This window comes from Acyrthosiphon pisum, chromosome A1 (genome assembly GCF_005508785.2).
Source record: "Acyrthosiphon pisum isolate AL4f chromosome A1, pea_aphid_22Mar2018_4r6ur, whole genome shotgun sequence".
Classification (NCBI taxonomy): Eukaryota; Metazoa; Arthropoda; class Insecta; order Hemiptera; family Aphididae; genus Acyrthosiphon; species Acyrthosiphon pisum.
The window spans coordinates 73,571,925-73,590,828 of record NC_042494.1 but is presented as its reverse complement, the minus strand read 5'-3'; the positions used below and the strand labels follow the sequence as shown (position 1 = coordinate 73,590,828).

The window sequence follows — 18,904 nt, the reverse complement described above, 5'->3', positions numbered from 1 at the left end:
GGGGGGCTGGGTGAGCACTTGATAAAAAAAAAGTCGTGTGGTGTGTACCCTGCAGTACCTATAGATTTTGATTGATTGTAATTTTTTTTAGTTACGCATTTATTAATTAGTGATTACTGATTATACTATCATTTATCATATAATATTATGTTCATCAATTCATAACTACATAACATGGTACTGTTGTGCCCATTTATCAGGTCTTGCGCTGTGATATATCAGATTGAATAAAATTGTATCTAACCTGTGATAAAATGGTTTTATCAGCTGAAAATATCCAATTACCCATGATTATCATTTCAAAAATGTGTTGAGATATTTTACGACTTGTGAAAATAATTTAAATTTTGTCAGAAACTCAAAATATGTATTACTGATTAGTTAATAGTTTTGCAATTTGTATATTGTTTACCTTGTATAATGGATGGGAAAAAATTATTTTTATTGTTTCGACAATGGTTATACTTTTTGATCATTATTAAAAATATTTCTACCATTGTGAATTTTGTAACATAAAAAATGAATGTTTCTTCATGTCCAAAAAAAAAATAGGTCTCACAATTTAAAAATTTTGTTGTGCCCCCTCGGCCGCCAAAGTCTGAACACGCCAATGTTCGGCGCCACTGCACACACCCAACTTTTTTTCCAGGACACTATTGTATTGTCCCTATTACTCCCTAAAATTTTCGGTCGTGCCGCCACCGAGTAAAACCATATTTTTTCCGCCTTGCTCACATTTCGTGTTTATTACTATAGCTATTTCTAAACCTAATCCTACACGCATTTCATCATATTTTGCAGCTTCACGTTCCTTGCATGCGACTATGCGTTTGTAGACAACAAACCTTGGCGTGACGCCGTCACGTAATGTTTGATTTCTACCTACGTTACCTATATATGTGCCGATAGGAAAACTTTTCTATGCGGCGATTAATAGGAACATTAAATAAAATTAAATATAAATCGTAGCTGATATCGATATTATTATGTCTATATTATATCTGCGGCCTAAGGATTATACATTAATTATACCTTATTATCGCTATCTAGTGATATAATATAGTCGCAATGCTTTACTGTAAATAACACACAGCCACAGCGGACATCTACTACGCTGCTATCTTGTTATTCGTAGTAACATTTTCAAGCCAATAATCAATATAATTTGATTATAATATAATATTATAATATTATTCTATACCTGTTATATATTTTGCTGTGTAGTGTTTTTCAGTCTTGACATTCAAGTACGCTTGAAAAATGTCAATGTCGATTTTTTTTGAAACATAATATTATGTAGGTATTCGAACTTTACGTAGGTACCGGCGTACCGCATGTATGTAGGCTTGAATACTCTGTTAATGCTATATGCGCATCTACTCGTTTTCCTTAATATTATTTTCGAATATATATTCGAATATATATTCCGCAAAGCGCATTAAAATTTTAAAAGTTTCTACTTTAAAAACGATTTGCATATGAAACGTTTTATGTTATGCATGAAAAAGACTACCTGTGTGGCCGCGGTATGGCTGTAGAAAGTCTTAAGCTAGAAGATATTTTATTATTATTTGTAATATATTATACGAGAGCTTAGGTATATGTCATACGATACACTATAGTACAATTAACCGATAAGAAACGATTTTTTTTTATTAAAACCGATGTATCAATAAATTAGGTGCGAACGAGGACACCCGAGATAGTTTAAATGTTTACATTTTTATTGTGATGGCCTCGTTAAGCATCTCTCTGTACACGGACGAAAAGAGAAAATATCAAAGGACCTATATGGCTGGCTATATAATAAGATATCTGTGTAAGATCTATAGTGTTTATAAAATATATTATGTAGGTACTGTAAAGTGTAATATTATTCACGACATTATAATATCAAACGCCTCGCTATGGCCGTTATGTGTCTTAATATTTATATGATATTATATAGGCACATGGTTAGGTATGGGTCATAATTTGGGGCTATAGGTATAGCTGGTATACCTAGTATATATAAAAATTGGGGTCGTAATTTTTTTCTCTATCGATATTCACACATGATAATAATATGTATACGGTCGGACGATATTCCACGCGCGATTCATGTAACCTAACTGCCCACGTCCAAGCTTTTCGAGCTTAACAAGTGTGTGTTTTTCCGGCAAAGTCGGTTGTGCGCTTGTCCGCGCGCTATGCCGGCGGGTGGCATCGGCGGCGACGGCGTCCGCGGGTGGCACCACGATATACAGCGGGGAAACGTGTATCATTCATTTTATCGAGCGCGCCCCCGCCCCCTCCCCACACAACAACTCACCCCACCTAACCCGCGTCGTTCCCACCCGACCGACCACGAATCTCCTCCTCGCCGCCCCGACCACCCAGGACCCGTCACCGCCCGACATCCTTCGCGGCGCTTGGGACACGACAGTCGTCCGGCGGTTCTTTGGTAAGTTGTGCCGCGCGCGTCCGTCCGGTCCGTACGCCATGCCTGCCACGGGATTCGTGAGTCAAGACCCTGTGGCCGAGAAAACCGAACATGGCGATCTGTTGTTCGCAAGTGAGTAGCGCAATCGTCGGGAAAAACCAACGATACGTTGTACAATAATAATAATAATAATAATGATATTATCATGCTGTTATAATTATAGTTCGCGATTGTAGTATCATTGTATGATAATTATTATGATCATAATAATAATATTATTTATATCATCCACCGCCCGTGCATGTTGTAGTCATAAACCTTAATGGTCGTAGTCGAAATACTAATATATCAATATGACAATATCATAGTATAGTAACAATATGAATACGAAAATAGTAGATCACTTTGCCGAGAGAAATCGTTATTCCCGTCAAGTGGCTTTTTTATGTGCACGTTAATCGAAAATATTACAAATTTCATTTTTGTCAATATTAATATTTATCGATGGTTAACGTTAATATGTTTACCCGGATTTAGTATCATTTAACGACAGGTGTTGCGGTGCTTAGGTTTGAAACATTATATTATAAAGGTACCTAATATATTTATAAATAGACATATTATAGTTACAGTGTACTGTGTACCTATGCATATTATTATAATATACATTTCATAAAGTGTATAAATATCGAAATTATATTATAATATTATGTAGCTGTATTTAGAAAATTAGTACATCGTTTGAAATACAAATATGTACATTTATGAATAATGGATGTTCGCGGAACGAGGTGGATGCTCTTAATCCGGTGGTAATTTAATTTAAATAAAGCTGGTATTTCAATTAATATTGAATACAAAATTATAAATTAGGAATTTATTTAGAAATTACATTTTCGTGAAATCAATGATTTACCTTTTATTCTTCATTCGATTTTCGACTTTCTCGTTTATTCACTAGATACTACTATAATAAATTTCTAAAATGAATGTATATCACCGTTGTAAAACATTTAAAGTTAAATCAAACGTTTAACATTCTACGTATTTGACGTAGTTAAACACGTTTGATGTTTCTATAATATAAATGGAACATTCTAACTTGTTGAAATTCTGAGAAAATGTGGGACTATATATTATACCGAGTTTATCGATTTAAAAGGTTTAATATGTTTCATATAAATTATGTGGAAATATGCACCGATCTAATATTATACTATATGAATTACGAATAGAATAAGTGCTCGACTTTGGGGTGAACGCAGGGGGACGGAGTACACCCAAACACATTTTTTTCAGAAATTTTAGCGTATCCTTAATATTATTTTTTTAAGGGCAACGCACGGTACGCTTCATAATTCTGCATTTGTATCGAAATGCGCGAGTTACCATCATAATTTTTCTTATGGACTATTTCATAACCACGGATTACTAAACTATTAATTTATTTACTTTTATTACCTATGTGTTATGTTAACTTCTATTTATTTATTTTTTCTAGATTGATTACTTATACATATTTTTTTATGTGACTTAAAAAGGGGTATTAGGGAGTGCGGGGGTTTAGCCCCCACTGCTCAATAACGTTTAACAAGTGATGGGAACGTCTTTTTTTAAAAAATAAACAGTCCCTTCACTTAAATGTTGCCAAGTCGAGTACTGTATATAATACGTACTAAACTATTAAATAAACTACTAAATATTATTATAATATTAATCTAATCGTAATAATTGCATAATTATGTTTAGGTTATATACAATATACATCCAAACCATACTAATTGCTAAACACTGTATAATTAATAGTTACAAAACGGGTACCCTTAGGGTTGAATTTATTCGTTTTCGGCAAGTTTGTTGTTAGGTATTATAAAAGTTTAAATGTTAACACAAAATTACTTAAAAATAACAATTTTAATCCCCTGAGCCAAAAAAATAATATTAATTCAAGTAAAATCACATTTTTAAATTGCATATTTTATTTTAAAAATAAGAATTATTATTTGTAAATTTGCTTAGGTTGTTGATAATAATATGGTCTTTATGATACTTAGATCAAAGGTCTATAATAGTAATTAGTATTATACTAGTATAATGCATAATCTTTTTATACATACCTATTTAAAATTAAATTATTATGTTGTTGCAATATTTTTTAAAATTCCAAAATAACAGTTTGCAATATATTTATATAATATAAATATTGATGATTAAAATTTAAATATCGTCAACAACGTATCTTTTTCATTGTATTCCATTATTCCTCCCGAAATCAATATGTACCTACGGTATAAAATTATTGTAAAATAATAATGTTAGGGAAATGTATTATTAAAATTCCTCAAGATAGTTGTTATATTAATGACATTTTTGGAATAAGTAGGTAATATTTTTATAATATGTTCCATTTAAAAGTTACTAAATTCATAAAAATCTTAAACATTTAAAAAGTTCGTTATTTATTTACTTGCCTTGTACATTTCAACTTACATTATTTAATATTGGTATCTACCTATATATATTTATTATTTATATTATTTTAGATTCTGAGCGGGGCAATGAATATATTGATTTCACAATGATGTGTTTTTTTTTATCACCTTTTGGGGCAGTAACATTGCTTCGATTTTCTGTGAGTGTTTTCTGATAGAAAACTGAACCTAATTGATAATTCTGTTGAAGGGAGGGGGGTTTAAAGTAATAAATTCACAGTACCTAATTTTAAAAGTAACTAGAAAATACATGCAGTTAAGCAAAAACGGGAATATACACGCAATGACGCAAAACCGGTATTCGACATAATCACTCAAAGCAAATAACCTAAAACTTTTATCTAGATACTTCACCTTTTTTCAAAATGTTAATTTTCCCATTTTATATACATGATAATTGATAACTTTTTGAGTTGTTTATAAAATTTGAAATTTGAAATTTGTTTATTTATTAACGTCTACTGACAAATTTTTGCTGTGCCAAAAAGCTTGAAATTTTAATATTAGGTCCCTCATTAGTTGTTTTTATAGATACTCAAAGATATTAAGGCACAGTTTATTTTTAAAATATTTGAAGTTCAAATTTTGACAAAATTCGTAAAAATCACGTAAATGTACAGATTATTTTGTGGTTAAAAATGTATATAATGTTCGATTTGTATAGCTAAAGTTGGAAAATCTAATACAAGGTTTCTCATAAGCATTTGATACTGTAGCCAAAAGATCTAAAACATTTATAAATACAGTTTTTTTTATGGACATTTCAAGTTCAATTTTCGGCTGAAATACATATATTATTTAAACAAGAATAGCGATATTATAGTTATTATAGTTATTTTGTTGTAATTTAAAAATATTATTCGTTAATTTTAATTTTTTAACTTTAAACGTACATTATTATACTTTATACTCACAATGGTATTTCAAATGCAATTTTTTCGACAAAATTTTAATTCAACCTAACTTTGTTGTAACAATGTTACAAATTTAACACATACGTTACAGTGATTTACTTAATAATTACGGTTATACTCGACACCTTACTACTGTACAGCAGCTCGGTTACCAACTTTCTTACCTTTTTTATTTTCCAATTTGCTTAACTGCTAAAAAGATTGTACGTTGTAATTATTAGAGTTTTTATAACGTAAAATAAATTACTAAAACATAAATAAATAGGTATTTTAAAAATAAGTTAATAATTATTATAAGAATAGCAGTGAATATTCTTTTTAAAAATTCTGATTTTGTGTTTTACGATTCAGATGTACCCTTGTAGGGTAAGATTATATTGTAACATAATATGTGGCCATAACAATATAATATATTTCGAGGGTAGCGTCGACTTTGGTCAATTCTGCCATCCCTCCCATACCAAAGCATCCCTTCTCATCAATAAAACATGCCCGCACTAACCCCACGCACACCAATCAATCAATTGTAACTGAGTGTGATCGAGCTGTAATTTCCACAAATCAAAAATAATTATACTATTTTATGTTCTGAGGTACTTAAATAATAATTTACTTATGAATTTTAATAACAACGGAATTATAACATTTTAATTAAAATCCATTAATCTAAATTTACATCCTGTATAAACGGTATCAGTACAGTTTAATTTAGCTTTATAAACTGTTGGTTCGGAAATAATAACTAATAACTATTATTAGTTTTATAGTCTGGGTTTCATTCGATATTTAAACTGTAACTATAGGCTCAAAAGGCACGTTATGTTTTTATTTTATTCAAATTCTAGAAACCTTTTAGAAGATTGGATTTACCTAGGTAGGTATATTAAAATGAACTTTTTTACATTACTTAGCTTAAGTACATAATATAATATGTATTGTACTTTATTAAGTTTGATCATTTTTACATAATTAAAAATAGTTATTAATTGTGTTTATCTTTGATTTAAGTTCTGTTTTTATTTTACAATTTAATTAATTAACATGTTTGTAATTAACTGTAAAATTACACTAAATAGTGTAAATTTTAAACTGAACAATATTAAACTCATTAAGATTGTTTTTAAATGTACCCTCTTTCTTTATGGAGGGTAGACACTAGACACATAAAACGACAGATTTTTTGACAGATTTCTCGCATCACAGAATTAAAACAAGATAGACGTAGGGGTAAATTATCTGGTCACATTTAATCAACCTAATCGAATCTAACCTATCCTGACCACTGAAGCGTGTGTGGGCCTTAATAATATGAAGAAGTAATAATTATAATATTAATTATTTTATCATTATTTATTATATGATGAATTTTCAACACTTATATAATTTTCGTCTATCAGTATTTAAATGACAAATACCGTGATTATTTTTGTTATCAATTTGATATCTCCGAAAGAAGTTTCAACACGCACATTTTTTATAACGTTATATTTAATAAACATCAGAATAACAAACATAAAAAATATACTTGGAATTTTATTTATATATCTTCACTGACTAATATTATTAGAACCTAATATTTGAGTTATTTGTAAAATTGCAAAATATTGGTACACATAATGAAATATATATACAAATAATATATTTAATATAATAAGATTGTACTATTATACATACAACTTATATTTTATAACATTATACATTTTGAATTTTTATTTGGCGGCCGCATAATTTAACATTGATTAAAATGTGTAATTACAAAATGTATTATAAATAGCATTATAAACGTAGGTATATTTAATAAAATACACTATAATATATACTGTTTATTGTGAAAAACAACAAAATAGATGTAGGTATAAGATGTGTTAGGATTTAGAAATCACGGAAGTATATTTTCAAAGTAGGATATGGAAGTATACATTTGATCAAACTTAGTACCTATATAGTTAACATCACAATCAGTTTTGATTAGTAAAAAAAATGATTTTATTTCAGATTATGGAACGACTGAAATGTTGTATACAGGAGGATGTGCAGTTATTGTATTGGGAATTTTGATTGTCGCAAGTCATATTTGCGCAAAGAAAAAACTGTTATGGTTTAAAAACAAAAGCAAACTCCCTACTGCAGCATCAGAGCCACATTTGGCGTTTTATCATCGAAAGCCGACCACAGCCGTCAAGGCTGTCAAAAACCCAACTGGATCACATTATTTGAAAAAAAGCCCAAGTCCTACAGGCAGCAAGACCCCTGTTGTAATAATACCTATTCTTATGAAGTATTCTTTATTGTACACACACTTATTCTAATTTTTGATTTTTAAGGGTGATGGAAGTATAAGCCCCACTGGATCAGAGAAAACGTCTAGACATTCACCAACTATAAGCCCAACCTGTGAACAAAAAACTGTGCAGCCACCAACACATACGTTGTCGTAAGATAAATATTTTTTTATTTACTTTTTAAATGTTGTTTCAGAAAACTGGGGAATAGCTCATTTAATCATTTAATATTATACTGATTTATACAATTATTAACATTGGGTGTATCTGTACATTGATAGAAAATATTTACTTTTCTACGTTAAACTGTAAAATAATTGTATATTATACACATGAGTGGATCAGAAATTAATTGTAAAAATATCTTTTAAAATTCAAAATGAGTAGAAGAATGAAACCATAAAGCTAGTATAGATAAATTAGCGATACACATAATATTTTGTACATTGAATTATATTAATATAGTTTTTGTGGAGAAAAACACACAAAAGATTGAAAATATTTATCAACTTCAAGGATAGTTTATTATTAGTTTATAAGCTTTTATATTGGTGGGGAAAAAATATGTCTTCAACATAAAGCATATTAGATAATATCTTATAAAGTTATAACTCATAAGCAAAGTAAAATTACAAGGTCTTGGAGCTTAGTAAAGAACATTTTACTTCTAAATGTTATCGATTTGAATTAATATACTATAATATTATACCTAGCCACCTAGGTACTTAAAAATAAAAACTATTTGATCATATCTACAAATATATTTTGAAGGATGACGGTTGAGAAATACTACAAACCTTTTGGTAGAATATAAAATAATAATAAAAGAATATAAAATAATAAAATAATAAAATTAGTATAATAATTCATTTATTGCTATCAAATATTAGATTCTGAGCGGAGCGATGAATGTATTGAATTTACAATGATGTGTTTTTTTTAATTTTTTAATTTTTGTGTCTGTCATCACCTTTTAGGACAGTAAAGATGCTTAGATTTTCTTCAACAGTATCAATAAAATTGTATTTGTTGGTTAAAACAGCTTGAAAGTTTAATAGAAGGCTCCTAGTATATTGTTACGATAGCAGTTGAAAATTATTAAAAATACATAGCACAATTTTTTCTTATAAGCATTTAAAGTTAGAATTTTGACAAAATTTATCAAATTTAAAATGTAATAATTATTTGTAGTTAAAAATTTATGAAATGTTCAATTTTTATAGCTAAGGATTGAAAATTTAAAACAAGGTTCCACGTACATTGGTTATATATAAATTACTTTAGTTACCTTAATATCATAACTGTATGCTGACTGACCGTTTTCGCTTAGAATCGTTTTTCTGATACAATGATATTATATCATTGAATTCAAATTTAATACTATCTATTACAGTGACCCACTTGTAACCAAATGTACAGCAGAGCGACATCCACTTACCCACCTTTTTTTAATTACATGTTTTATGCCTTTAATACTTCTTGTTGGAATGTAAATAAATCTTTGTCAGTTGACAGTATTTTTTACTGATTTATGTAATATAATTAATAATTATATATTATAGCTGTAAATATATAATATATAAATTATGCTGACAGGATTGATCAAAGGGCTGATCAATTTTTGAACTCAAAAAAGGTGGCAGTAATTTAGGTTGACATTTTTTCTATTACATTTTTATTTATGTTTTGATTTTCGATTATTGTTATGTGGCATCGATAAAGGTATTAAAAGTTGGAACATATTTGGCATAATGTGATTATTACTCTGTATATGCTATTTATTTTGTTTTAATTGTATATAAATATAATATATCATATATATATTTTAAAATATTATAATAATATATGTTATATTTATAGAGTTGTCCATGAGAATGAAACAGATAATAAGTTATCATCGAAAAATAATCAGCCACAAAACGAAACTGGACCAAATGATACACCTGGTAAAATGGGAGTACTTTTTTTCAAACTTCGGTAAGTTTACTAACAAGTATTAATTATTTTATATGAATTTTACTGCATAATTCATCACCTATTAACTCATTTCACTTTTGCATCGATTTATTTTATTATTAATTGAAGCAAAACATAATTCATATTATAACCAGATTTAAATGAGTGTTTACTTAGTTCCATTGTACATAAAGAATAAAAGTGGTGTTAATGTACTTTCAAAAATATATTTATGTTATTATTATGAAAAGCTAACAGTCACTTAATAAAATTGATTATAATATATAGGTATTATTAAAGGGTCAAAGAAAATATTAATTAAAAATGAAGTAGGTATCTTTTATCCTTTTTTATTAATTTATTTTATTATAATATACAAAGTTTTACTGACTGCACTGTTATAATATAAACTTATTCATAAGCAATACATTTGGGACGAATGTTAAGAGCCTTTTATAGTTTTATCTTAATAAAACTTATATTATTTAATGGTTACAGCTCGAAAAGTAATTTTTTGTTTATTTTAATTAAGGCACTATATATTATATTATGAGTTATAACAACGTAACATCTACACTTTTGAATAAAAGAAAAAAATATAACCAGCACCAGAATAATTTAAATTAAATTAAATTATTGGTTGTGAATAATTCATACAGGAGATCTAGAAAATGTTGATTATAAATTGTAATATTAACATTTTAAATTAATAAAAATAAAGTAGGTACCTACCTGATTCGTTTTCAATTACTTTTTTATGCGTCACAAACAATGAAAAACTTGAGTAAATAAAATATTTTAAACTTGGTTTAATTAAGTTATATGGTAAACATATGGAAGTAGTTATTGAAGGTATAAAAATTATATAAAATAGTGTTTTTCTGGTGAAAATAAGAAATTAGGATTACATCTTCAATAAAACTTTTAAGAAAGTGTTTATTTTTAGGTACAAAAAAGACAAAAAAGTTCTTCTGGTCAACATAAACAAATGCATGGACTTAACACCTAAAGAGAAAAATTCTGGCACTAGCGATCCTTACGTAAAATTGCAGTTATTGCCTGATAAGGAGCATAAAGTTAAGACACGAGTATTGAGGAAAACAAGGAATCCGGTGTACGATGAAGACTTTACATTCTTTGGAATTCAAACTAATAAGCTTCAAGTGATAAGATAATAATATTATAGTTTTACTATTTGCTTATAAATTACCTATACTAAAAGATAATTTTATTTTAGTCCATGACATTGCATTTCGCCATACTGAGTTTTGATCGTTACTCCAGAGACAGCCTAATTGGTGAAGTTTTCTTTACACTGAATGAAAAGGATGTGTTGGAATCAATTGAAAAAGAACAAATTTCTATTCAGAAGGATATCATACTTCGTAGTGTTAAAGTATGTGCAATGATAAGATTATTATTTACTATTTCAGTCACATAGTGTTACATCAGCGAATGTCGTTTTTAATTAGTTTTTATTAATAATTGATAAATGGATTATTAATAAATTAGTGGACTTTTTTATTCGAAGGTTGATACAAAAATTACAATGTTGTTTTATATATTGGTTTTTAGCAGTCACAAATCGCCAATCGAGGAGAATTATTGGTATCTTTATGTTGGCAACCAGCAACCAGAAGAGTAACAGTTGTTGTGCTGAAGGCTAGAAATTTACCTAAGATGGACTTAACTGGACTAGCTGGTGCGTTTAAAAATTAAAATAAATCATATATTATCTTAGTAAGTTAGTCCATTTCATAAAATACAATATAAATTATGGTAACACAATTGTAAGTTGAAAAAAATTTGTTACCTATAAAATATCAAATCATACTATCATAGTTCAGCATAAAATTAAATCTAAAAATATTGCTTTCGTTTTAATTGTTTTATATAGCTTTTATTAAAAAATTAATTTTTGACTTTAAATATATTATTATTTTAGAGGTGCTATGCAATATTATTTAAAATATGGTTTTACTGGTTATATATTTTATATAATAATTTTATTTTTAGATCCATTTGTGAAGATTAATTTCTTAGTTGATGGAACACGTATATCAAAGAAACGGACTCACATGAAGAAACGTACATTGAACCCTGTTTATAATGAATCATTTGTGTTTGATTTGCCTTCGACCGTTGTTGATCTACATAACGTGTGTATTGAGTTTTGTGTTTTCGATCACGACAGAGTCACTAAAAACGAAGTAAGTTATTTAAAAAAAAAATCTAGTTTGTATATAGTTATAATATTAATGTTAATGTTTTTAGATTATCGGACGAGTTTTAATGGGACACCCGGACAATCCATCTGTTACCGCCGAACGTCACTGGAAAGAAGTAATGAATGCACCGCGAAGGCAAATTGCCGATTGGCACAAATTGGTTGTCTGAACCATCAACGAACCAAGAAAAAGGATATTGCAACAAGAATAAATAATGTTATCTATACTCTTCCTATAATTTTTGGTTTTGATTTCCATTTTGTACCAAAGTTCACCTCTATGTATGGAAACAATCTATCATAGTAATTTCCAAAATATACTCTGTACATTGTCCAAACGTATAATTGACAATATGGCCCAATATATATTTATATGTCCATTTTAGACGTTATGTTAAATTAAACATTCATAGGGCATGTTATTGGTAAACATGAATCGACATAAAATGTGAAGCATACTGTTTAGTTTTATTTTATTATTGCCGAACCTTTGAACCAGACTATTGACAAATACAAACAGGGTGTGTTAAATGGAATAAACGATCAAATAAGATAAGATGAAAATAAAAATATAACAAAATCGAATTGTTGAAGATGGCAAGGTAAATGTGCAGCCAACATATTTTATCTAACTTATTATTATTAATTTTTTTTTTTATCTCAGCCAATTTAACATCGCATGTTTTATAATCCATCTTGTTTAATTTGTTTTTAATATGAAACAGCTTGTGCATGAGTTATAACATTTAGTGTTATTGTTAAGACTATAGGTATGATGTAATGTAGGAAGCTAAGTTGTCATGCAAACAACATAATATTCACCATGTGCTATTACACTATATATATATATATAAAAAAAAACAACATTTAATACAAATAATATACCTAGATGTATAAATTATTTATCCACCGTATTTTTTTGTTTATAAAATGTTTAGAGAATGATTAATTCTTGCGCGTGCGCACACACAAACACACTCACACACACACACACACACACACACACACACACACACACACACACACACACACCTCAAAATAAATGTGTGTGGAAAAGTATAATATATAGGTACTATATACTACTAAACACTCCAAAATATATTAATGCATTATGCATAATAACAAAAAATACGGAAGTATCAATTATTATTATAATAATAACATAATTATATATATTATATAGCTGTTTATTTGATAATATTATTATAAATTTTTGTAGTCATATCTAATATTTACAATATCATTTTTATTATTATTTTTTTATTAATAGCAATTATATTACAATTAATAGCTTAGAATAATTAAAATTAAAAATATGTTAAAGCAAATAGTATTTATAATTACAAAATGTCATGTTTTATTTGTATTATAGGTACATACTATTATAAGTTGAATAAATATAAAAATAATTGTTTAAAAATAGTTTTTTAAACAATAAAGCATTACCTATATTAATTAGTTTGTGCTTCTTCTCGTCCAAGTTTAATGTACACCTACTTAGATATATTATTTTTATAACAATATCTTATTGAACATAATGTTAGGTACAAATGAAAAGAAAAATCCTTTAATATTTCTTGTTGATTAGTATTTTGTTGTTGTACATAACACATATTATAATAAAAAGTTTAGTAGCATTAATATAAAATGTCTTAGAAATCAAAGTAGTGATTTTTATTTAAAGTAAATTTAAAATTCTAGTGTTTCATTATCAAGGCTAGTTCCAAATAATAGGTTTTCCTAGTTGAACAATACAATTGTAATCAAGTAACAATAAAACAGTATAACAATGTTATATATATAACATTGTTATACTATTTAATATAGTAACCTAACCTAACCTAACCTATTCTTTATTATACGTCATTGTGTACTATAGTGGCGATCATACCCAATTTCGGGATTTTACTAACCAATTCGTTTTAGCATTCGAATGCTTTATACGATATATTTTAATTAAAACGACCAAAATTACGTATATAGGTACCATCTATATTCGGTCTCGTCGAAGGTGAACATGTAGATGCGACGATGTTCCCGCAGCCATACATGATAGTACGTTTTATTAACTATATTATAGTCAAGATTTTATGCTTAATCAAATAATATTAAATGTAGGCATTCTGTCACAACAATATAATATGTACTGCAGCAGTTGATCAACGGTAACACAATTGGAGAGGAAATTGATATCGGTTATGTAAATTATGCAATCGTATCCTGTTATATTATGTTTTGTTTGTTTAATTAATAGTTTGGGTAAGCCAAGGGCGTTTTGCTCTTTATCTCCGTGATCGAGGAAACGTCAACTCGCAAACGGACAAACGCAGACGGATGTGATGCTGCGGCATGCGCTCCACTACGACGGGCCGACATAAATTATTAGTTATCACTTATTCGGACCATGTAGTCTGTTGTTTCATTATTATTGTTTGCGTTCATTTTATCGGTCACGATTTGGTAGAAATATAAAAGTGGTAGAAATGTAATTATTATTATCAATACCGACAATACCGATTACAATTGTAATTATTAATAAACAGTGACAAAGTTGTTCGATTTTTTACGCCATCTGTTATCTCGATTCATAATATTATTATCATTAATTTTTGTTCGCAGAAACATTAAAAAACATTAAAAATATTAACATAGGTTATAATCCATTATGACGTCCATATTTCATGATAAATATATTATTATTATTCGGTGTCGGGTGTATCTTTAGTAGGTATCTATATATAGTTGTGCCCGTGTACAACTGTGTGCATGTGACAGTATCTGTGTGCCAAATTTCAGCCCTATCCGTCCAGTAGCTTGAGCTGTGCGTTGATTGATCAGCCAGCCAGTCCGTCAGTCACGCGTTATCCTTTTGTATGATAAATAGATATAAGTAGGGCTGAGGATCTAGTTATTTCATATTTGTCTAGAAAGGTCGCAGAACAATACGAATGATGTATAAATATGTTTCATAACAATAGTAAGTTACACTGAAAATTATATTTTGCATATTATTGTGGGTATCATAATATAATAAGTCGCCATTGCATATGAATGCACATCTGAGTATATATATATATATAAAAAGAACATAGGTATTTTGCCAGTTTTCAATATAATAAAGTCAGTTTGGACAAATAAGAACATACCTATTTTGAAAAATTTTAAGCGTAAAATAATATGTTGATCTTTGACAAATTAAGAGCATAATATTAATATGTATACATTTGGAAAATTTAAAATTGAAAAATATTTTTGTACTAGGTAGGTACACCATTCAAACTGACTTTTTATATTTTTGTTTTCATATTAATTGTATAGTGTAAGTGCCAAAAGTCATGTTATACATTTTTTTAGATCATTATATTTTAAGTGCATAATATTATTTGTTGTTTTTTTTAGCGTTTTTTCTTAGTGCATATTTTCAGGTTTATAATTGCTAGAAGTTCTCAACCCCACAACCGATAACAATACATTTAATAGTCATGGGATGTGTACTCCAATAGTATCACGATTAAAGATAAATTTAAGAGGGGTTCACACGATACGACGAGGTGTGAATTCCCCTTAAATCGTGAATAGTATCAACAGTGGTATCGATCGGTACCTATCGCACAAGAGCCATAAAATCAAATCTGAAAAACCGGCAAAGTGCGAGTCGGAGGGTTCCGTACCATTATCTATAAAAACGGCAAAAATATCATGTCTGTTGTATGGGGGCTCCACTTTAATATTTATTTTATTCTGTTTTGTTATTTGTTGTTAAAGCGTTCAGGGAAATATATTATCAACTGCGCCGTACGGAACCCTAAAAAACAACCGTCGACGATGGTGGGCATCACGTTCACACCGGTAGAGTGCGCACCGTCCGTACGGCGTAGGAGCAACGGTGTTTACAGAACAGTTGTCTGCGGCGCTTCTGCCACAGAATAGATGAAATTTCATCTATTCTGTGCTTTTGCTATATCGTTCCCCGGCAAACGCACATATATATAGTCGCGATCAACCAGTGGTTTGTGAGGATTGGGTGCGGCGACGATACGTCTAATCGGTCGTATGGCTTCCTCCTCCCAGTCGACCGCGTAGTAACGGGTTTGAGCGCAGGTCAAGTGGTGGGGTGGGATCGGTGGTGTGGTCGGTCGTCCTCTGTCGTCGGGTCCTTTAACAAAACTCTGTTCCCGGCGGTGGATGTCGCTACATCACTGCTCACTCATTTCGGGCGACTCGCTCACCGACAACAAATCATTCGAGGACACATATGAATGGACGCGCAACAAAAAGTTGTCGTCACGTCGTGTTTCCCAATTCCAAGTTGGTCTAAAGACCGGAGGGGGTAACCGTTTCCTTAACGTTAGCCGTCGCCTCTATTCCATCTCCACCAATAATTTTTATTTTTTCTACAAATTTTTAAGTTTAAACGGTATTTTTATCTATAAGTCAGTCACAAATTAAACTGAAAAAAAAACAATTTAATTCATTGAGGCTACAATTTTATTATAGTTAACAAAAAACGATTCTAGTAGGTCTGTCAGCCTTAATACCAAGTACAATTTATGAAATCATTCCTATTAAAGTAATTCATTTTGCTCTTTAAGACATTATAGTAAACAATACAGTAGGTTGAGTTAATTTTTGACGAAAAAATTGCATTCGAAAATGTCATTGCTGCACGAATAGAATATAATAATATATAGTTTTAATGTTTCAAATACCCGTGAACAATATTTTTACTACTAAAATCGTTATTCTTTGTTAATATCTATTATCTAATTCTAATGTTTACGGAATTCGTACTTTTTCATAAGAGCTATTGTGCTACAACCTATGCTTTTTTGGGTATAGATTCAAAACCATTTTTATATATTCCACTAATTCTGTAATTCTGCTTTGTATTTACTATTTTATAATTGATAGTTCCACGATATGATCGTAACTTTTGACCGGCATATCGTAATGTCATGTAATAATAATTTAATGACAATATGATAATATGGATAATCAAGGGACATGTGGCGCGGACTTAAACCAATTATGGACTTTTGCGACCATTTTGCTTATCATGGACACTGGAAAGTTCGTGAGCTGGTACCTAATTGGTTTCCGAGCCCCCACAACACGTATGTCGAACTGGTTCCCGTTTAAAAAACGTATTTTATTAAGATGAACTGAATTGGTTCCCGTTCTATTCAGGTCAGATATTTTAAATTCAAGTTCTTGAGCAATTTTTTGCAATATGAAATCATATATAAAGAATTTACCAGCGCACATCCTAATATTTGTTTTTTGTTTTATGGAGACTTTAAACGGTATTCCAAAATTAAATTATATTAAATTTCGCAGCAGTAATACAAGGAAACTTACCAGCACACAAGAAACATACAATCAATAGGTAGTTGGAAAAGTGTATGACTGACTGCATTAATGAGAAACTAACAGTACACGATTAGTATACCTATTTGAAGACATTTTGCTTCAAATTAGCAAGGTTAGTTTAACCTAACCTATCAGCTTAACAACCTTAAATTTTAAATTATTATATTTATTTTATATACCTAAGTGATGATTGGTTGACTTCCATTACAAAGATCCACATTTTTTACATGCCTACTTTAAAGTTGACAGTATCAGACCTGTACAATTGGGAAGGGAAATGTGTGTATAATTAAAGAGCGATAACTAACTCGACCAGTTGTTAGAAAAATGATAAGCAATTATATTTCGAATCGGTAGGTAGATTATAGTGATACTAATTTTGAAAAGAAAAAGTATATTACAATAATATAAAATAATACGGTTTTCATTTTTTTTTACTAAAAATATAATAATTGTATAATACACGTCATATTGGTAGTAAGTACACAATTGAAAAAATTTCCAATATTCATGTTTACCAAGGCGACGGACCGACACAAATTACTTATTCAGACCATAATATGTAGTCTGTTGTTTCAAAATTATTGTTTCATGTTTGCGTTCAGTTATTTAATATTTGATATTCAGTTATTTGATTTGATTAAAAATGGTATAATCGTAATTATTAGGATCACCGTTCTGGCTATTAATAAACAGCTACAAAGTTGTTAGTTTTTTCCACTATCTGCATCGATTCACTCATTACAATAATTATTTTATCATTATTAGTTTTTGTTCGTAGAACTTGACGCAAAATATAATATACATAGGAAATAATCCGGTGGAAGACATAAGCGCCAAAATGAGATAAGAAAAAAAAAGTCGGTTCGTACAAAAGTGCCAAAATTATATCGTATATAAGCGCCAAAATCCTAGGTACCTTTGTGCCACGGTTAATAGATATTAAATAACAGATATTAAATTTAGAACTATATTGTTTAAAAACTCCAAACGTTTAATCTTAATCGACAAATGTATAATCTGATAAAGAATTGTACAATGGAAGAAATACCAGGATGGTCAAATAAATCGTGTAGAATATGTGAAAAAAGTGGGATTAAAAAATCAACCAATTTATTAAATTTATAATTTATTATTGACATTTTTTTTTATAAAATCTCAACCGATGTATTAAATTTATATTGATTTGTATGTATATCATTATTTATGATTTATTAATTTTATAATATAATATAATTTTT

At 29.0% G+C, this 18,904-nt stretch overlaps 1 protein-coding gene across 2 annotated transcripts; it reads left to right on the top strand.

Moving 5' to 3' along the window:
• The first annotated feature begins 2,397 nt into the window (after window positions 1-2,397).
• Syt4 (synaptotagmin 4) lies at window positions 2,398-13,144 on the top strand. 2 transcript variants are annotated; one of them, XM_008180397.3, is made up of 9 exons: window positions 2,398-2,554; window positions 7,824-8,083; window positions 8,153-8,262; window positions 9,971-10,087; window positions 11,013-11,229; window positions 11,304-11,462; window positions 11,642-11,768; window positions 12,083-12,276; window positions 12,341-13,144. In XM_008180397.3, exons 1-9 carry the CDS (start codon window positions 2,482-2,484, stop codon window positions 12,461-12,463), a joined length of 1,380 nt encoding a protein of 459 aa, XP_008178619.1. In that variant the 5' UTR covers window positions 2,398-2,481; the 3' UTR covers window positions 12,464-13,144.
• Window positions 13,145-18,904: the final 5,760 nt, after the last annotated feature.